The 21,645-nt window shown below is 42.8% G+C and overlaps 4 protein-coding genes across 5 annotated transcripts; 2 read left to right on the top strand and 2 right to left on the bottom strand.

Annotated features, from left to right (window-relative positions):
* Positions 1 to 18: 18 nt before the first annotated feature.
* wdr83 (WD repeat domain containing 83) lies at positions 19 to 3,833 on the bottom strand. 2 transcript variants are annotated; one of them, XM_019861802.1, is made up of 10 exons: positions 3,586 to 3,833; positions 2,867 to 2,988; positions 2,644 to 2,764; positions 1,927 to 2,032; positions 1,802 to 1,850; positions 1,593 to 1,719; positions 1,448 to 1,515; positions 1,257 to 1,365; positions 1,070 to 1,184; positions 19 to 359 (listed from the first exon to the last, which is right to left on the bottom strand). In XM_019861802.1, exons 2-10 carry the CDS (start codon positions 2,967 to 2,969, stop codon positions 198 to 200), a joined length of 960 nt encoding a protein of 319 aa, XP_019717361.1. In that variant the 5' UTR covers positions 2,970 to 2,988; positions 3,586 to 3,833; the 3' UTR covers positions 19 to 197. The 2 variants fall into 2 exon arrangements, with proteins under 2 accessions (XP_019717361.1, XP_019717362.1); XM_019861803.1 differs by having other exon boundaries at positions 2,867 to 2,984.
* A 99-nt stretch (positions 3,834 to 3,932) lies between these two features.
* On the top strand, positions 3,933 to 5,410 carry wdr83os (WD repeat domain 83 opposite strand). The gene is made up of 4 exons (XM_019861807.1): positions 3,933 to 4,124; positions 4,316 to 4,421; positions 4,679 to 4,776; positions 5,178 to 5,410. The coding sequence occupies exons 1-4, from the start codon at positions 4,075 to 4,077 to the stop codon at positions 5,242 to 5,244; spliced, it is 321 nt and encodes a 106-aa protein (XP_019717366.1). The 5' UTR covers positions 3,933 to 4,074; the 3' UTR covers positions 5,245 to 5,410.
* A 1,250-nt stretch (positions 5,411 to 6,660) lies between these two features.
* stx10 (syntaxin 10) lies at positions 6,661 to 12,270 on the bottom strand. The gene is made up of 9 exons (XM_019861805.1): positions 12,166 to 12,270; positions 11,588 to 11,663; positions 11,238 to 11,331; positions 9,577 to 9,671; positions 9,420 to 9,482; positions 9,218 to 9,319; positions 7,742 to 7,848; positions 7,215 to 7,309; positions 6,661 to 7,137 (listed from the first exon to the last, which is right to left on the bottom strand). Exons 1-9 carry the CDS (start codon positions 12,198 to 12,200, stop codon positions 7,061 to 7,063), a joined length of 744 nt encoding a protein of 247 aa, XP_019717364.1. The 5' UTR covers positions 12,201 to 12,270; the 3' UTR covers positions 6,661 to 7,060.
* Positions 12,271 to 15,892: 3,622 nt separating this feature from the next.
* On the top strand, positions 15,893 to 17,254 carry ier2b (immediate early response 2b). Its single transcript, XM_019861806.1, has one exon. The coding sequence runs from the start codon at positions 16,248 to 16,250 to the stop codon at positions 16,785 to 16,787; it is 540 nt and encodes a 179-aa protein (XP_019717365.1). The 5' UTR covers positions 15,893 to 16,247; the 3' UTR covers positions 16,788 to 17,254.
* The last annotated feature ends 4,391 nt before the right edge of the window (positions 17,255 to 21,645 follow it).

The following is a 21,645-nucleotide window of genomic DNA, read 5'->3' as shown; positions in this document are numbered from 1 at the left end:
ACTTTCAAGCAACCTTTATTTTTGCGTTCACTAACGAACATGGAATGTTTATCCTTGTTTTCACTAGCTAAAGATTGCATTTGAGCGTCTGGCTAACATGAAAAGTCCATGAGGCTCGTTGTGGTTCATTTTCGCAGTACCAGTAATTCTATCTTACGACCATCAATGCAAATATCCAGATGTGTTGAAGATGTCAATCACGTTGTAATGGCGTTGTCGTCCCCGTCGGGATCTTCTGGCTCGGCCGCCCAAAATTGCACGCGGCCCTCGCTGGCTGTAAGGAGTCGTGGCTGTGTAGGATGAAAGGACAAAGACTGGACCACCGCTTTGCCCACAGGAAGCTTCAATGACAAACAACCCTGTTACACACACACACACACATACATACATATGAACAGAGTATTAAGGTCCACAGGTGACAAGTTTACCGGGTAACTTGCTGATATGAACATGTGCACTGTATGAGGAAAAAAATGGCATGTTGCCAAGCATGTGCACTAGCTAACATGCTGTTTAGATTAGCATTTTAACTTGGTGTTTTTTTTAGCATGTTCACTGCTAACATGTTACAATACAAGCTGATTTATATAGCGCTTTCACAACAGCGGCAGCTGTTAACGAACATGTTCCCTTTCAAATCTGATGATTGGCATGTTCACCTGCCCCGGTGTGTCCATGTCTCTCTCCACTTGCTAATGTACACGATGTTGATTAGCACGTTCGCTAAAGCGGTCCCTTTTCTAGTCAACTGTGCCCATTAGCTAATAGCTAACGATTGCTGTTAAGCATCTTCATTGACTAAACATGGTTTGTTGAAAAATACAATCTTTGTGGTTTTGTACATGAATTTGCATGTGTCTTGGCTGATGCTGTTTGTTTATTAGGATGTTTACTGGCTGACGCACTATCCTTCACATTTTCACTGGCCATTTTGTGCTTACTAGCATGCGTATTGCGTAGCACGGATGTCTCACCTTTACGACATGCTTAAAAACCTCAAAAGAAGCACCGACAGTGTCACATTTGTCAAGTTCTAATGTTTCTAAATAGCTACGGTTTTGTTACAAACCTCTACCAGGTCCCAGAAGTAGACGTGTCCGTCCTCGGAGCAGCTTAGGACGTGAGTGTCTTTGCAGGACAGACAGCATTCCAGCTTGTATCCCTTCATCTTGTGTCCCGTGTACCTGGCGCACAAACGTACAACTCGAGAGAGAGCCGACCTCAGTGAGACTCTTTCGAAGATGGCCGCCACTCACTCTCCCAGCATTTCTCCCGTACTCTTATCCAGTAGTCTAACTGTGGAGTCCAGGCTGGAGCTGAGCGTGCACTGGCCATCCTGACTGAAGCATACACAGGTGATAGGACCTGGACCAAAAACAAAACCACACACACACACTGACACAAGAAGCAACAAAACAACAACACGACAACAACAAAGCTGTCTGACTGTTGAGGAAGTCCACGTGGAGGTCCCCCATCCTCAGGTCATAACGTCTTACTCGGCCATCCACAGACCTAAACGCAATCAATAATCATATTATCATTTACCAAACTGCGTTCCAAATAAAAGTGAGTGGGGTAAGGGGACCAACCCGGTAAGCAGTTCGTATTTGGACACCTTCAGACTACTGACGCTGTCTCGGGCCTCATCCAGAACTTGGATAGGCTCATTCTTGCGGGACCTGGTGTCCCAGCAGCGCACCGTCCCATCCAAGGAGCCTGGACCAGATGGGAAGCTCCATTTAAACAGCATTCTTTCAACACAACAGAACCCTTGGTTGTTTTTTTTTTTAAAGCCTACCCGACAGGATGACCGTGGCCTCTTCGTTGAACTGCACACAGTTGACTTTCTGCGTGGAAGAAAATGATGAAAACCAATGTGAAAGGAGACCAAGAGAAGAAGAGGGAAGAGAGGCGCAGACAGACCGCGGCGTGTCCTCGAAGTTTGCGAGCCACCTGACCCGTGGCCACGTCCCACAGGATCACCGTCTTGTCGGAACTGCACGAGCAAATGTTGCTGTTGTCAAATGACCTGCACGCACAATAAAAGGCAGCGTAGAATCTGAATCGCTTTATTGTCACTGTAGCGCAGGGTGCGATGAAATGGAAGAAGACGCAGTCGTGTCCAAGAGACATTGAAAAAATGACCAAGAGGGGCATATAAAGCAGAAGTCTGGCTCACCTTTCAACTCATTTCATGAAAAAAGGTAAAAATACATTTGCAAAAACCCTATCAGTAAGTGCCAAAATGTAAAAAGAAAAATAAATAAATCAAGGGCTTTGCACAGCTCCTCAGTAAGTATCAAGTCTGTCAGTGATTCCAGTATGTTAGTCACAACAAGATGGCAGGAGTGGTTTTGACAACTCTTGGTCCACAGGCGAGTGTGTTGGGTGTTTTAAAGTGCGTGATTGGCAAGGTGGCGTGAGAAAGCAGTGAGGTGGTGAGATAAAGTTCAACGTTCGTGAACGGTTGATAGAAACTGAAGCTTTCTTTTGGTTGGTTCCATGCTTATATAGCTACACAACAACATTTTCCATAGGCCTTCAAAAATTAGTCAAATGGTCAGAAATGTCTCACCCAATTTGAGAAAGTTATTTTGCGCCTTGACATCACATTTTTCCTTTTGACGTTTTCATGCTCACCCGTCGGCGTCCAGCACCTCGTATCCGTGGCCGCTGTAGGTCTTGAGCAGTGTCCCTCGGCTGCCGCTCCACAGTTTCAGAGACTTGTCACCGCCGCAGGAGATCACGTACTGGCCATCCACTGATGCACAAATAACAGCGCCCCAAAAAAACATAAATAGAAGCACGTGATGCTGGTGTAGTCAGAAGTCAGAACTAAATCTTTTGCAGATTCCATTATCACCGTTGAAGCGCACTGCTCTGACGGCTCCTTGTTGACACTCGATGGTTCGGAGAAGATGTTGAGGAAGCTGAGGGGTCTGAGGTTTGGGGAGGGGAAACGACATGGTGCCTTCAACGTCCTGGGTGGATAAACAAAAAAAAAAACAAAGTGTCAAGTTGCAGTGTTAAAAGTTTTCAAAAAGTGACAATGGTCAATTGGCATATTCTTAGGGGTAGAGTTTGGGTACAATGGAGTCCACAGTCATTATTTCACATATGGGGAAGAAAAAAGACGATGTCCTTTTTGGGGTGGGGATCCTAATCTCACCATTTTAAAAATTTGAACAATGATGCAACTACTGTAGAATCTTAAAATTATTTTGAGTCAGGGAAAAGTCCTCTTATTTCAATATTTTTATAATATTTTTGAGCAACGGTCATCTTCTTGCATCCAGTGTTATTCTAGTCTAGGGAAAAATACAAAACGAGAATAGTCTTTTTTTTAATTTTTTTTTTTATCTTAGAATCTTTTGCAATATTACTTTGATTCCCAATATATACTTGGCATAATTTAGTAACTTCAATCCCAGAAATGCCTGAAAATATAAAATGCTGCTGCCATGTAGCCCCTGAAAGTGCAGTTGTAGCTCTCCAGTACTTGTCAGACATTCGTCGCTGCCAAATGCTTTTAAAACGGTTTTAATGAATTTGCAGGCAAACAATTGTTTAGAATGTACTTACTCAAAAGTCGTGACTTAGAACGTTCCAAATTGAATTTTGAAGCGTAGATTTACAGTGTTTATCTCCTTGAATTTAATGGCTGCGGGGACTTTTCTGGCGTAAAAAACTACGCGAAACGTGGTAATGTGCTGCTGCTTTCATTTAAATCGCGGCAATTAAACATTATTCGATGACAAAATTATAAACGCACAACAAATCCACTAAAACCCTACTTCTGCGGTTGGAGAGGAACTATTACGACGTCATTTCCGCTAGGACAGATATGCTTCATGGGTTATTGGCTGCTTTTCAAAATAAAAGGCTCGAAAGCCGTTTCTTTCCAGTCTTTGACTCCGTTCGTCGTGATTGGTTTTATTTTGAAGAGCGAAGGAAACGCCCTCTAACTCTCCACCTAAAGTCCATCCAGTCATGTACGATGAAATGAGTTACAATTACTGTAAAACTTCATAAAACATTTTTCACCGAAAAGGCACTTTTATTGTAACTACAATGTCCTCGAATAACATGGCGGATCCCAGGAGACAAAACAAGATATTACGGTGAGTTTTTTATGTTTTTCTAGGCTTTCGCAACCAGCCTGCTAGCTAAAAATGCTAACGGTGGCTAACCGAGCTGGTCCTAAAGTGATTACTGTATAACTGTCAGCTGACGTCATTTTGGAAATCGAATGTCACCTAAAATCCATATGTCCCGACGTGCACATGAAGACACTCTTTAATGCCTGTGCCAGGTACAAGCCCCCCACCACGGAGACCAATCCCACACTGGAGGACCCCACTCCGGACTACATGAACCTGCTGGGCATGATTTTCAGCATGTGTGGACTCATGCTCAAGGTGACACAAACGCATGCAGACAAACAAAGACGCGCGAAGTACATACATGAAAACAACACACCGACTCACGTTCACACACAGAATCCTGGTTAAGCATCAGAATAAATGGAAGCAGTCTTTACTTGGCATTTCACTAGCCTGAAGCTGTGGTTCTCGAGGTCTGCTATCCCGCATGTTTTAGATGTTTTCCTCCTCCAACACACGATTGCAATCCCTGCAATAGCCAATGAAATGTCATTTTTGTTTGAACCTGGCAGCTGAAGTGGTGCGCCTGGATCGCCGTCTACTGCTCCTTCATTAGCTTCGCCAACTCCAGAAGCTCTGAGGACACCAAGCAGATGATGAGCAGCTTTATGTGAGCGCACGCACAGGCTACAAGGTTTTTAATTACACCGCAGCGTTATCGTCATAGTGGAAAAAGTCACTCACACAGTGGAGAAGGCTGCCCAGTCAGCGCCATACACTCGCCAACATTGCTTCAAGGTCTCGCCGAGGACGGGTGTCGGCAACCATCTTGTCATGGAATAAATGACAACCAAGCAGTATTTCACAAAAGTCCGGGCGGCTACATTTAATATTTTGGCAGAAAAGTAGTTCTATTTGCCATTGAGAATAATCATCACCTTGCGAAAAAAGTTGTTCTTTTTGGAGAATGACCTTCTTTCTTCTGATTGTCTAAAACTTACCCCACAACTCTATGACAAGTCACATCTGCCCTGTTTGCTGATGAGATAACGTCCCGGTTTTGGTGTGCAGGTTGTCCATCTCGGCTGTGGTCATGTCGTATCTTCAGAACCCTCAGCCCATGTCGCCGCCATGGTAACCGAGAGGAGGGGTGGCCACAAAGCCAGATCGGACACAAACCGTACATGAAGTCAACGAAACAGAGCCAAGACGGCCGGCCAATTCATTTTAATCTCTTTTTTGGTTTGTTTTTTGGATGTTTTGCTACTTAATGCAAATGAATAAAAAAGTTGGGATACAAAAAATGGTGTGCTTGTGGCTTGATCAAACTGTCAATTACTAATTTAACTACATAGAAGCTGGTTTAAGGTTTCAAGTTAGGGTGTCAAATTGGGGTTCTGGTTTCGAACCCGGATTAGGGTTTTTTTTAGGGTTCCAAACCAGGGTTAATATTTCAGGTTAGTGTTTCAAGTTAGGGTGTCAAGATAGGGTTCTGCTTTCAAGCTTCAGTTGGTGTTTAAAGCCATGGTAAGCGTTACAGAGTAGGGTTTAAAACATAGTTTCGAGTTTCCAGGCAGGTTAAGTCCTTCAAAGTAGTGTACCAAACTTGGGGTTCAATGTTTGGTTAGGGCTTTAAGGTAGGGTTAGACATTAGGATTTCAAGCTTCGGTTAGAGTTTCAACAACATTTAGGGTTTCAGGCTAGATTAATGGTGTCAGTAAAGGGTTTCAAGCCAATATTTCTATTTTAAATTAAGGTTTCAAGACTTGATTCAGTTTTCTCTGAGGTTTCAAACGGGGGTTACAGGTTCCAATTATGCAATCAAAGTACGGTTTCAAACCTGAGTTGGGCTTTAAAAAAAGAATAATTAAAGCAAAGTGCAGAAACGTGACGATGCTCACAACGTTTTATTTTCGATCCAACATTTAAAACATTGAAAATTGTCAAAATGGTATCACGTAAAATATAATAAAAAAGATTAAATACATTTTGCCACTTGATGCATATGATTGTTGACAGCTGACCTTCAACAAAAGGACTGAAATGTTTTAGTACAACATGAAACACTGTCTTATCTATTATTGTTATTCTTCACGCTGAACGAAATGGCAGTAACAACGGCCCCCAGTAGGGGGAGCGCTGAGCTTTATATTTGGACATTCTGCCCAGCAACAAGGACGCAGCAACGTAAAAAATGTAAAAATTGAGCTTTATATTTGGACATTCTGCCCAGCAACAAGAACGCAGCAACGTAAAAAATGTAAAAAAAATAGACTGAAGGCATCCAGGGTGGAGGAAAAAAATATCTATATCTCCCACCTACACTTTCACACTGTTTTTGTAACAATCAATAATAACCATCACAAGCATACAGTTCTTAAAGATTCTTGAATTTAAATGAGGTGCCACTTTCGAGAGACCCTTTGCACCGCCCCATTCTGATGAATGGGTTTGTTGCACTACTTTAACATTTATGATTCTCAAAACATTACAAGTTTTCTCGTAATTTAACAATTTTTTGCTCAGAAAAGAAGGTTTTCAAAATACTAAGGCGTTCTTCCAAAATTTACTTTATTCTCGAAAAGTTTCAAATCTTTTTTTTCTTCCAGAGTATTTTTTAACGTGAAAATGTGTTTGCCAATATTTAGACATTTGTTTGAAATTTGTTGTCTTGCGAAATTATGACTTTTTTTGCTGGTATACAAAAAAAAAAAAAAAAAAAAAAGACAAGCTTAGTCTCAACCTTGAACTTCCTGCTGTGGCGTGTGGCGCTTTCCTACCAGAGCGCCCTCTGCTGATCGAAGCCACAACCTGACTGCGCCACATGCGTTCGATTTCTACCGGACAGCGCGAGCCAGCGGAGTTTTCCCTTCTTCGGGCCCAGGGGTAAAGAAAAAAATTGGCCAGTCCTTTGTGGGTCCCGTGAGTCAAGAAGAGTTCGGGGGTCGCCGGCATCAGAGGGCGAAGAAGAGGATGAGGACGACAATCATGATAGCGACCAGCACGGCGATAGCGCACCACTGCCGCCGACCTGCCCCACAACACAGGCAGTTGTCAAAAGCCATCTGTGTGTGTGTGTGTGTGTGTGTGTGTGCGCGCGTTACGTACTGCTGGTCATGTGCGAGACCTTCTCTATCTTTTTGAGCACAGAGTCCATACGTGACGACGTCTGGTCCATCTCGTCGGCAAAGTCCCCCAACATGCTGGAAGGACAAGTGAAGATGAAAACAAATATGTATACAGAATATATTACATTGATACAAACAGTGCGACCAGGCACTTTGTTACAACATTTTGTTGTAAAATGACAATGCTATTCTTACATTTTGCTGAGGAAATATTGTTTTGGACCATGCTGACGTACGCCCCAACCGAACAGGGAACACGAAATATGGCGGACTCGGACCAGCAAAAGTGAAGTGCCAGTTCTGGTGGGTTGATTCTGACTAGTAAATGAGAATGCTTTCGGGGTGGGACGCTTCTACCGAAATATGAGAAAAGGATACGGGTAATGGTGTTGCCTTTCTGACTCGGAGGGGGGAAGACAGCAGCATTTTTGGAAGGAGCCCCCCCCCCCCAAAAAAAAGATGGAGGAGGAGTGTACATTTTGAGCGGCAGTGCCGAGTTTGACTCACACGGCCTGTTCGTCCAGTTCGTCACCGATACGTCCCGACATGTCTTTGAGGACCCGGATGCTTCCGGACACAAGCTCCAGATGATCATCCTGCTCCTGCATAATCAGCTGCACGCACGCGCGCACACGCACACGCACACACACACACACACACACACACACACACACACACACACCAACTTTCAGCCCTTTTCAAACGTTCCAGTTCATGGCTTTGGAATGCATTAAGAAAAAAAACAAAAGATTCAAATATGCTTATGTAACGGAAGGTGAGTTGAGCGAGAGCGGTGAGGCTGCAAGGGGTTTTCCACATTAAAACACTTTCAAGAATGATGTAATGGAAAAAAAAAGAGGAACAAAAAAATAAGGTGTCACCAGTCAATTTTTACACTGCCAGTGTCACTCAAGTTTTTTAGCAAGTCTTGCCTGTATTTCTTGCAACATGAAAAAATGTATTCCTGTCAAAACAAGGCAGAGACATTTCAAACCTTGTCATTTTAGGGCTGTATCTTGAAATGATTATTATTATAATTTTTTTGATCATAATATCGATTGTGTTCCTGATTGAATGAGTGCTTTATTGCAATAAAATTTGCAACTTTTTGCTCCTGAATTGCAGTGTTATGACCTCAATTTTCGTAGAATTATTGCAACTTTTTCAAAGAAAATGCCAATTTAATAAATCTATTAATTTTTTTTAAACTTTGAGTCCTTGCACCAATTTACCTTTTCCGAATGTAATTCAGATGACTTTTTATTGCAATGTTAAAATCTTCCCCGTGATCTCATTCACTCGATGTTTTACCAGTTTTGTAAAAATCTTTTTCATCTCTCGCAATTTTATGATCAATGAATTTTATCACTTGACTCCTCATAATACAATGTCTTTTTGAAACATTGTAAAATCATAATTTTTCCCACAATTACATATTACCCTCCCGCGAGTAAGATGACGTTTTCTCAAAAAATTCTGACTTGCGTGAAAAAAATGGATTTCTTTTCTGCACTGACTCAAAACTGATTTTCTTTCTTTTTATGATTTTCACAAAAACTATTTTGATAGCATGATGTTTTCTTCTCAGTGAGTTTTCTTTGTGCCAAATTCTGTCAAGACTGATTTTTTTTCCCTTGTAATATTGTGACTTCTATTCTCGAAAAACAGAGCTTAATTTTCAGAAGTAGGATTTGGTCATCATAAGAGTAACATTTTGATAAGTCTCCTAACACTAGGACTTATTTTCTTTTTGGGAAAAGTAGGACAAAAAAACATTGGGAATTTCTTTTTCTTTTCTTAAAAAAAAAAAAAAAATTCAAAGTGTGTTGTCTTGTCATTGTTTTGAACTTTTTTTTAATGAAAAATATGGCTTTTCTGACAAAGAAAACAAAATATCTACCTATTAACATAATTACACCCCCCCACAAAAATACAATTTTTCCTAGGTTGTTTTTTTTTTTTTTTTGGGTGTGCCTGTCTTACCTGCTGCTGTTCCTGCTGATCTTGAATGTATCTGGAATTGGCGGACACCAGGTGGGCATCCAGTTGCATAGACCGGTCCGATGCTGACGGAGCGAACGACGCCTGGAACCAATGAACAATAACATTTCGAAATAATAATAATGAGCATAAGAATGACGTACGTGTCCGTATGTCATCTGGCTTCGGTACTCGTCTGTCCAACCTGCTTGTTTTTTTTCTCTGCCTGAGCCGCAGCCGATGGACTCGACAACTGATCCTTCATCTCCTGCTCACAAGCAAGGAAATAATACAGATTTTCGATTAATAATCAGTTTTGTTTGGGGGTGGGGAGCCGGTTGGAGGGTGGTTGTTGATTTGACCTGTACGGACTTCCTGGTCTTCTCCACGAAATCCCTCCTCTCCTGAAGCTCCTCATCGCCAAGGCGGAACTTCCCCGGGTTCGACTCCACGATACCTGCGCCGCACACTCAGGAAGGAAATGAGCTACGAAGTGTCTCCCCCGTCGCTATGGTGACCATCTAATCTCCATGCTGTCAGGACGTTCAGAGCAGTGATTTGAAAATAAAGACTTTCTCCTAACAAAATTAACATTGGACAGTACCGCTAAATCAGATTCGCCTTCTTGTGAGTTTTTTTTTGTGCCCAATCTGAAAAATATACTCTCGTAAATGTACATTTTTGGGGGGTCATCATATTAAAAAACTTTGGCATTTCAACTCCGTATTCTTGTAAAATTGTGATTTTTGTGTGAGTGTCATGGCTTGACTTTCTCGCAATATTATGAATTCATTTTTGAAGTGTAAGATTGTTTTATCATCATCTGACTTTCTCACAATCCTGTAAATCTAGGCCTTCTTTTTCTTCAAAATAAGTCTTTGTCGCAAAATTCTGACTTGATGTTGAATTATTTTTTTCACAAAACTGCAACTTAGTCATTCAAAACACAGATTTTTTTTTCTTCTCTAGGAATGGTTTCAAGTTGAAGATTCACAAGTAGATTCTTATCAGAGTGTGGCTCATTCGCTTCACATTGCAGAGGTGTAGGGTTCGATTCCAGGCTCCGGCCTTCCCATTGCAAGTTTGCATGTTCTCCCCATGTCTGCGTGGGTTTTCTCCAGGTTCTCCGGTTTCCTCCTACATTCCGAAAACCTGCATGGCAGGTTCACTGAACACTCGAAATTGTCCCCCGGTGTGATTGTGAGCGCAAATAGTTGTTCGTCAATGTGTGCCCTGCGATGGGCTGGCGACCGGTTCAGGGTGTCCTCCGCTTACTGCCCGAAAACAGCTGGAATAGGCTCTGGCACGCCTTGCGAGGAAAAGCAGCTTGGATCATGGATATTCTCGCAAAATTGATTTTTTTTTTTTTGCAATTTTATGTTAGTATCCTCGTCAAATGAAATACTATACTTGTGATACTGTTTTTGCTTTTTGTCTTTGCAATATTGTGACTGACGTTAGTGAGGCAAAACTTTTTTTTCTCCACTTTTACTCTACAAAAAAATTTTTGTGTAATTTATCGTGTAAACAAAAACTTTTTTTCTCTTAATGTGGCAAGCTGCCACAAAATTTTTGTTTTCCCCACACAAAATTCTAAACTCATTCTTATTTAATGTTTAAAGTTTTTCTTCCAGTCAGAACAGTACAACTTGATATTGTGACTGCGTCTCACGATGTTACAATTATTCTCTTCAAGTCAGGATTTTTCTCCCTTGTGCTCTTCATTGTAATGTGCTTTTTCACCAAAATAGTTTGTGGCAGTCATGACTTTATTCTCTTTTTATTCTCCTAGTACAGTACGACAACTTTTTCTCCCAAACGTTAAACTTTTATTCTCTTAAAACTGAACTATTTTCCTCGTGATCTGAGTTGCTTCTGCAAAACGACGACGCCACTTTCTCGCCCCTTACTGGGAACAACTCCTATTATTGACATTGCTTTGGGGCCTGACAAATTCTTGGAAGTGCACAAAGCTGGTGTTTGTTTTGCAAACAGGACACGTGGCGCAGGTGATGGAGGATACTGATGGTCTCGCTCAGGTCCTCCAGGTCCCAGTCGATGGCTCGCAGACAGTTGCGCAACTCGTTGGTGCTCCAATCCAGCTCATCACGACTCACCTGAACAAATGAATTGTAATATGCTCATTATTTATCAATTAGCATCAATGCCAACTTCATGCTAACGTGAGGAGATCAGAGAAGTGATTGGACATTGAATGTGGTATTAACTTCAGTGTTTCCAATGCTTTATCAAACATGGTGTGAATGTTAATGCAATGCTAGTGTGCCACCCGCCGTGGCCATAAAGAGCGTATGGTGATGACAACAGAATAATTTGTTATCAATGCTAAGAACATGCTAATACTTAGCTCACCTGAGTTCCATCTTGTAGAAGCTCCTCCCACCTGTCAAACAGGCTGCGTGCCCGCGCAGTGGCCTTCTGTACCTCCCTGCACGCGCCGCGCACACACACACACACACACACACACACACACACACACACACACATACACACACGCACACACGTTTGTCCAACATTACGTCACTTGCTTCTTTTTTAGAACACTTTTTTAACCGACAAATCCAAACTAAGACACAAGCTAACTTTCTTTCGTAAATCAGCAACTTCTCGTGAAGTGTCCAAAAATAGAGAAAATAAACCGTTCTTCTGGTCCACAAATAACTCAGCAGATGAAACAAAAGCAAATACGCCGCGCGGAAGTAACTTTGTTTGACCAATGTAAACAGAAAAAGCCCCGCACGGACAATCACTGCAGGACTGGGCGACAGCATTGGAGGCTAGTCAGCCATTGCTAGGCGTCCAGTTCCATTCGCTGGAGTAAACTGTGTTTTCTGCTCCCTCGGCGACTCGCCGAGTGACACACGTGTCGAACGTGTACTTGCACAGCGTGTTCCTTGAGTTCTAAACGTTGTTCTGTTGAGTTTTCTCACCCTTTCACGACGAAAAACGGGTCCTCCAGCGACATGCTGCTAGTTCCGGGTGCGTCACCCCGCCGCGCATGCGCATTGGACGTGATGAGGCGTTGAGATTCATTGTGCACTTTGGACACCTTTTTACGTATCGATGAATGTCTCTGGTATTCATTGAGTAACTTATTTAATATGTATATATTCTACTTTGTATTGACTTCTGGGAAGGCTTGTCAAAGTCTAATCAGCGAGCAGTAGACGCGAAAAGTCACCATGGCCACACATTCGCATAAAACTAAATGTGACTCCGCTCTGTCCCTGAAAGCAACATCTGACCAGACAGAGACAGACCTCCCAGCCTCGTGTCCGGCCCACCCATCTGTGGCCCCAACCATTCGTGTTCCGTACCACCCTTCCCTCCCTCCTTTCTTCCTTCCTTCCTTCCTTCCTTCCTTTCCTGCCCTCATCCTGTTTCCTCCCCCTCCTCCCGTCCCATCCTGGCTTGTGAGAATTTACAGGCCCCTTCGTCACCCCGCTGCTCATGGTGTGTAGTTTAGTTAAGGCTGCCTATGACAGACAGACAGACAGACAGACAGACAGACAGACACTTGAGCCTATCCCAGGCTCTCTTCGGACGGTAGGCGAGAGACACCCTGAACCGGTCGCCAGCCAATCGCAGGCCACACAGACAAACAACCATTCGCCCTCACAATCGCACCTAAGGACAATTTGGAGTGCCCGATCAACCTGCCATGCATGTTTTTGGAATGTGGGAGGCAACCTGGGGAAAACCCACACAGGCTGACGTGCTAACCAGTCGACCACCACGCCGCCCTACAAGCAGAAACCTTTGCGGCAAATTAATTTAGCTCCAAAAAAATCTCAACATTCCAAACCGCACAAAGAGTTTGTTCTCATCCTTGACAACCAAAGACGTGAATTCTGAATCATTCCTCACCCCACGAACGTTCTTGTTCGTACAAGCCAGATAACATTTGGGCTGCTTTGTTTGTCTGTGCCACCGTAGTCAAACGCGCTGCCGCTGAGGAACAACAAAAATAAATAAAAATAAAAACAAGTGAAGAAAAAAAAAGGCGCTAGGAGTGAGCACTTAACGTGGAGCACTTTATAAATAGACACGCTGACACTCTTGGTGTCTCCAAGTGTTCCTTGTATGGATGACCTACTTTCCGGTGTCAAAGAGCAGCATCGTCATGCAGCTTACCCTTGTTGCGTTGTAAGCTGCTTTACACACAAACCGCACGACACAAAAACAAACGAAATGTACATGAGCAAAACAAAAACAGCGCACTTTCATGCCGATGCAATAAGTGGAACGGCTGTTAGTTTTGCAGCTGAGCACGCGTGACATTTCAAGAAATACCATGAAGTGCGATTACAAGTCATTTGTGCAAACTATTCTACACCATCGCACTCGGTGAACTTAGGTGATGGTACAGCCAAGGACACACACAAAAAATCCTTGCCAACCATTTGGCCTCAGGCAGAGGCAATGCTACAACACACACACACACACACACACACACACACGCACACACACACACACGCACACACTCACGCGCACGCGCGCGCGCACACACACACACACACACACACACACACACACACGCGCGCGCACACACATACACACACACAGCGTTGCCATAGTGACCAGCCGGGCGCCCGCCCAAAGCGAGGTCACGGGGACTCGTTTTCTGGGAAGCTAACAAGCGCTTTTCAGCATTCAAAAGTAAGAATTGCGTTGACAGAACATGGAAAATTGGAAAATCTATATTTACATTGAAAAGAACAATCCACAAATGGGAAAAACAAATGTCATAGAAAATTTACATTTATGAAAAAAAAAAAAATGCAGAGGCAGCGAAGAAAAATAAGCGTGTAAAAATGAATAATGACACCCAAACATATAATTCACAATAAAACAAACAAATTTTACTGTTAAAAGATAAAACGAAGAAAACAACAAAAAATAAACATTACGGAAAAGAAAATAACAGATTTTTTTTTTTTTATGAAATGTAAAAACAACATCTACAACATATGGAAAAAAATTTATATCAATAAAGAACAAACCAAAATCATTCCCCCGGCAACGGGCATAAAAAAACAATTGAGATTGGAAATTTCAATTACAAAATAAGTTCGAAGAATGAAAAATATAATTGACTAATATAAAAAACTATGATTATGATGATTACGATGATGCACTTTCAAGGGGGTGTCTACAAATACATGAAATAATGTTCTAATTAGCATTAACCAGATATGATCCAAGTTGCTTGAAAATAATTTGGCCCTACAATAATACCAATCAAGTACAAAATAGCTCGGCTTTAGGTGATGGTCCGAATGCTACGGGTGAGTTTACACAACACGTGTTGCGGTGGCTTGTATTAGCGTGTCTATTTTTGCAGCTGTGCGGAGGGATAGCATACATACCAAAATGCAACGATAGGAGCAGCTACGTCTGGAAAGGAAGACATAAACTAGCGTGCTGCATTTGGGTGACATCACAAAGTTGATCGATCGATACTTTTGGGGTCATATTTAACCCTTTTTGACATTTGACAGCAAAATACAAACATTTTTAATACTTTGTTTTTTTTTTTTGTATGACTGTCCATCCAAACATTTCTATACGTAAAACAGGTCTGGCGCAAAAAAAGGTTTGCGACCTCTGTACTGTGTTATGGTTAGGGGTTAAAAATATCCATGTCATCACACATTAGCTGCCTATAATTCGTTCAACCTGTAACATGTTTTTGATCCAAAAGCGAATGGTGCAAAACATAAAAATGTCAGACAGGTTGAGAATACATTTTGGAAAGATCTGTAATTCCTAATTTGATATCCACAATTATTACGAGGGTATTATTGACCAAAAACATTTTTAAATACAAGCAATTGAATCATGACTTCTACCAGCGTAGTTTTTTTTTCTTATACAGTATCTGTACTTTTAGAAGTATAGAGTATTTTTACCACTTCAGATTAAATGCGCCTGAAGTGTGTCATCGCAACACTCTCAATTTAACGGTATTTATAGAGCACTTTTTTTTTTAAACGCACTCCAGTTGTAACATAGATCATTTCCGACGGACCATTAAGGCGTCATGACGAACACTGCCTTTTGACCCGCCACCTGGTAACCTGGGTAACCTTGTTTACAGCGGCCGTCTCACCATATATGGTGCTCTGGTGACGTTACCACAGCTGGTGAGGGAGGAGGAAGCCAGAGGAGTACTGGGGGAGGGGTGGTGACGTCACCGCTTTTCCACTGCACGTATTCCCCCCTCCCCTCTGCACAACCACGACGGGACTTTACAACCGGATAGGCCATATATGGCAGGGGAGTGACGTAGTGAGTCATCTGTGCGCCCGAGAGAAACTCCCGTGAAATTTGAGACGTCCCCCCCCCGTTTCTTCCTTCCTCACCCAGACGCAAATTCTCCGAGCTGCCGAGTAACCAGAAGATAAACACGTGACATCATTCAGCGAAACTATCCTTTGGATCCCTGCTCAAAGTAATCTAAAACATATTCAACCTCAGCCTCCCGTCGTTATCGTGCGAAAACAGCTTTGACTAAATAATTTAATGTTTTTTTTTTTTTACATGTCATTTAATCATCACTAACCTGAAAATAACACAACTGTTTTTGCGATCATAACTTAAAAATCTTTCGAGGCGAAATGCGTTCCTAAAGCGCAATGCGGAAAGAGAAGTTAAAAGTCGAGAAGGGTGAGAATTCGGGCTAGACAGAACAGATGGCGTGTGCGCGCGTGCATGCGTTTGTGTGAGCGTGTTTGTGTGTGGCAGGTGTGGGCGGTGCCTGTTTTGTCACTGCCTGAGGAATTCGGCGTGACGTCACAGAGTAGATAAATTGTCTCCCTGCCTCTCACGCTCTCAACTCTGCGCCGTCGTGAACGTGAAGAAGGTTTGTTTTACAGAAATAAAAAGAACCGATAACGAAACTTTTGAAAGTCAACTTTTTGTTGTTGTTTTCGTAAGTCGTCCGTCGAGGTCGTTTTGTGTAAGGGGGAAAAAAACAACAACAAGGAAGTAACATAAGGTCAAGGAAACAATGAGTGACACAACAACGGAGACAACAATGGAGGTGAATGCGGAGGCCCGGCGGATTCTTGCCGTGTCCATAAGCAAGCTGTACGCGTCCCGGAGCCAGCGAGGCGGCCTGAGACTCCACCGGAGCCTCCTCCTCTCCCTGGTCATGCGCTCCGCTCGGGACATCTATCACTCGTCGGTGCCACCGGCCGAACCCATGGACACAAGCCCGGAGGAGCCGGCTGAGCTCGACCTGGAGTCGGGGCCCCAGCCGGACGAGACCTCCGCCGAGTTGAGCCTGACAGCGCGGGGAGGTGCGCACCGGGAGGAAGAGGGAGAACCCGCCGAGGACAAAGAGAACCAGAGCCCGACGAGGTGCTCGAGGAAGCGGCGGGGGAAGACGTCGGTGGCGCCGCACTTCCTCCCTAGTAAGAGGGCGAGGCTGGAGCCCGGGGAGGAGCGACACGCCGCGCTGCCGCCACCGCCGCCGGTCAGCTGCCGAATCGGCCCCGCCGAGTCCCTCACCTCGCTCTCCCTGAACCGGGTCATACCGGCCTGCTGAGAGGTGCGAGACGCGGAGGCTCCACGGGACATGGAGCGCTGTTTTCCCTACACTTTGGAAGCGGCCTGGAGGCCACGTCGACGGTCACGGGACGGGAATGATCCCCGGCCGGCCCGAGTGGAGAGAGCTCCCCGGGCGAGGGGGCCCTGCGTGGAGGAGCTTCGGTTCGTGTCGAACGAGCGACCACTTACTTTCCAGCTGAGTCACACGAACACACGGTGGACTCGCCAGGACACGCAGTGACTCATAACAGAAATGAGGTGTTTACCCAACACACTCGCCTGGACACTGCTGCTGTGGACCAACAACATGGTGCTTAAAAAAAACTAAAAAAATAAAAAGATGCCGTTTGCATCTTTTGTGAATTTGTGTGTATTTCCATGAATGTCCAAATGACGTCATATACCTCACATGTAAAGCTGCTTTTTTTGTGGTGTTAATAAATGAGTTTTCAAGTGAACAAGTCAGCGCCTCTGTGGTGGTGATTGTTGTCCAGACAGGAAGTCGCTAATGTGGGTCAATCCTCCAGTGTGTCCACCATAAAACAGGCTTTGCTAATCTAACACACACACACACACACACACACACACACACACACACACACACACACACACACACACACACACACACACACACACACGTGGTCACTCCACTTCCTGTGGATTACAACAGAATTGTGAATCACATCCTCCAGGCGTGATTCAACACCCACACACTAGCGCGACACATCATTAGATACACCTTCCAATGAGAGCCAATGAAAAAGAACAGGTGTTTGTAATATTTGAGGAAGCTGAAAGTCAGCAACATGCGAGTGAATTAATAACTAACCCTAACATCTTTGTACATTACTCAAGATCAGTCGGTTTTCTTAACAGTCCCTCAATTGTACAAGAGGCGCACAGAGGTGAATGTAAAATCAGATTGGATAAGAAAAGAAAAAAAGAAGAAAACAGCTATTTTTATGTTGCGTGTTTGTCAGAAGCAAGCAGATCATGTTTACTTGGCAACACATTCGAAGCTGAAATCTGATTGGACGAAATCTATTCAGACACGTCTGGAAGCTGGGCAGACAAGAGACTGTGAAATGAAGACACTAGATGGTTGGGAATGAATGAATATATTACTTTTGAGCACAATTAACTTCAGAATATCTGGCCATCGGAAGGAAAACCATTTGATTTGTTCTTCGCCCAGATGTGCTGCGCATGCTAAGAGTGTCCTGTGATGCAGATGCCAAAAGCGCGCACACACATGCACACGGAGCGCTGCAGTGACGTCCAGCGGAGGCTTAAAAATAGAACAGCGGGATGGAAGGAAGCGGAAGTCGAGGCGGCTCGAACATGTATGACTAAAGGAAATGAACCGGTGTGGAACATTCTGACCTGTGGAAAAACATATGACGTCATCTTGCTGCTGAACCAAAAATCAACCCTGGATGTTGTTTGTATTACAAATAACAAAGATGCAGCTAAAATACACACACAAAAAATGACTTGGTGGGATAGGGGGCATCTTCTCCCACTTTGCGGGGTGGCTGGGGGGGGGGGTTAGATACCCTCTTTGAAGATTGCACATTTGGTTTTATATTGCAGGATTTATTTACCATTCAAATGTGTTTACTTGGACGTACTTCTTGTGTACATATTCTGCTGATTTTCGAATTAGAGTGGAGTCTCAAGTTACAAATGTAATTGGTTCCGTAAACCCGTTTGTAACCTGAAATGTCATAAGTCAAAGTAGTGCTTCCCATTGAAATGAATGGCAATGCAATTAATCACTTCTAGCCAAGTCATATACACTTACCCATCAGTGTGTTTTTTAATGTATTTATTATTTTATTATTTACAAGCGTGTGGGTAAGAATAGATAATGAAAGAAACAAAACAAAACATGCAATTTGACAAAGCATGCCATATGACAAAACATGCTATTTATTGCTCATTAACTTTACCTGGGGAGGGGAAAATGGGAGGACTGCAGCTTCCCCAATAAAAAAATAGTCTTCTTCTATATTCACATGGGGAAATTCTGATTCAAGTATTAAAATTTAATTTAAAAAAATATTTTTTTCTGTCATTATGTCTGTGTCTTTTGTAATTCATTGGTTGATTGTGGAAAACTTGGATCCACACTGAAAAAAAATCTGATAGGCAGATTAAGCTCAAATAAAATCTGGATCCATTTATTGTACTTAAAATAATATCTAGATCCAGATCATTTTATTTCGTGCAACCACTTGATGAAATCAAATTGAGTACATTTGAAACATTTTTCAGTGGTAGGAAACTTTTTTATGCTACTTTCTAATTTTAAAAAAATATGACGTGATGTCTCATTATCGTGTGAGAAGTGTTTTTAATTGCCTCGCTCATATAATCACCAGCTTGCAGGGTGCAGTATTGCACATCACTGGAACTTCCACTTTGCAACAACATACGTGAGCGGGCTTTTTGGACCTAATTACACTGACATTAACCACTTGTTGTCTTATTTAAAGCGACGCTACATTTCAATAAACAACATACAGACGGTCGATTCGATATCCGAATTTTTACATAAATTAAATGCTTTTCAGATCTCTTTTACAACACTATTCCCAAACTCAAAGGCTACGAGAGTTGTGATTTGTGATCAAGAAGGTGGAAGTGCAATTTCCATCAACAGATGCAAAATAAGCTTTTATTGTGAAGCACTAACCGAAAGTGGCCAGACCGGAAATGCATCTTTCGGTTCGTCTCAAACGAACGCCGAAAACAAATCAACTCGGTTCTGTTCGATGAGGAAGACGGCGCCGAGGGCCCCTGTTTATCATTTTTGTCTATATTTCTGGTGCACGCGAAGACCACTGCGAAGATTCACTGTTAACCCTTTCAGGGACGGCGGTGACTCCAGTGGACATTTTATCATGTTATCAGGTTACAGGGTGCGTGAAAGGGTTAACAGAGCGTAACTCAAATCGTTCGTAAAAAGAGACATTCAGAAGTGGAGGTTCAATTATTATTATTGTAAGCTTACGTTATATTATTAATTATTATCATTTTATGTCTGAGCGTCATATTATTTCATGTTAAGAATACCTAAATTACATTCTGTTTTTAATAATTGCTTAGACATATTTTTATGTGGATTGGTTCTGATTGGCTGTTGAGGTAAGTGAAGCCGGAAGTGATTTTAGTTACGAGGAGTGTGCTCTCGATCGTGCTGCGTGCAGACATTCTTTTTTTCTCCTTTCAATAAAGCTGCGTTCAAACAGAATCAGTCTCTCCTTTTGCCTTTGTAAAGTACAACCATCCATTAAAAACAACGAATCCCTCAACTGACATTATTATTACAATTTTTTTTAAAAGAAAATAGGCATTTTTTTCGAAAGGCGGCTTCTTATCCCGCCGTCCACGAACTCTGTTTTGCCTTTGTATCTCATTTGAGGGAGTGTAACCCATGAAGTGGATGGTGAGAGGACATTTGATGCACAGGAAGTGAGTCGTTTGCCTTGAGGGGGGAGGAAGTATCACCATCAGTGCGCGCGCGCGCTTGTGCGCGTGTACGTGTGCTTGTACTAATAGCCGAGTGTTGACTAACAATGAATGTGAACGGGCAACTGTGTGTGTTTGTGTGGCAGACCGAGACAGGAAGTGATGCGCTGTTGCAACAGAATGTGTAGGAGGTGTTTATTTTGGGCTGTGTGTGTGTGTGTTTGAGGAGGTGGACGTCGAACAGACAGATGTGAGAAGGAGGAGGAGGGGGACTGCAGAGGGAAGAAGAAACGCCAGTAAAACGTGACGGAGGAGGGAGGGGGCGAGACTGCGTCGGTGGGTGTAAAGTGTGCGTCTCGTCGCTTGGAACATATCAGTGACGTAGCGTCGGACGCAGATGAGGAGGAAGAAGATGAGGCGAATGATGCTGCAGTGTGAGGACGTTTTAGTTTTTGCGAACACACGATGCATCCCTTTGGCGTATTTTGCACACAACAGCTCATTTGACCACAACTACAACAGTTTCACAAAATCCATTTTCGGGCAAAAGAGTAGACTTTCTCTGTGTTTTCAGGTGGAGAAACTTCTTTTTTTTGTGGGTCTACTTATAAAAAAATATATATATTTTGAAGAGTGAAACTGGCTTTTTGGTGATTCGTTTTTTTTTCCTCTTTATCTTTTCCCCCCAAATTCAGGCATGAGACTTGTATCTACAAAGGTCCACATTCTGCCTTGGCGGAGGTCTCCGAATTCTATTTTGCATATATACACAAATGAGTTTTGTATGAATTGAGTCGCGTTATCTGAGCACACCAAGAAGCAGGAGAGCAGAGGCGGGGCTGGTACAATGCATTCTCTCTGGTTTTATTCAGCCACATGAGGAAGAATTGTGTTTGGAAATTACAAAATGCACTGCAGGTAGAAACAGCAGAGAAGATCCAGAAACCAAAGAGAAAAGATGGCGGGCAAGAAAAAACAGACAGAGAGAGACAAAGCCTGGGAGAAAAGGAGGAGAGAAGAAGAAGAAGAAGATGGGATTTCTTCAGTCGGAAACAAAACATCACCAGATTCAAGTTCAAGCAGCTGCATACGCTTCAAATTTTGTTTATTGTTCAAGTGTTCTGGTTGTTCCCTCGCATGAAATAACAAAGATTCTTTGAACTCATCACCAATGTCTGTTTTTTTGTAGTCACTTTCTATTTTTTTTCTGAGGATTTTTTTGGTCAATTTTAAAAAATATTTTCAATGTTTTTTTTGGCGCAGTTGAAATTTTTTTAATTTTAAAAATAGAAGGAAATAAAGAAACACATTGCTTTTAAAAACATGTATATATAACACACACATCGTATTTCTTTTTTTTTTTTTTGCAATTCCTGAAGTTT

The sequence above is a fragment of the Hippocampus comes genome, unplaced genomic scaffold, assembly GCF_001891065.2.
Source record: "Hippocampus comes isolate QL1 unplaced genomic scaffold, H_comes_QL1_v1.1 scaffold7, whole genome shotgun sequence".
In the NCBI taxonomy this organism is placed as follows: Eukaryota; Metazoa; Chordata; class Actinopteri; order Syngnathiformes; family Syngnathidae; genus Hippocampus; species Hippocampus comes.
The sequence above is the reverse complement of the archived record's forward strand: the minus strand, read 5'-3'. Positions and strand labels throughout refer to the sequence as shown.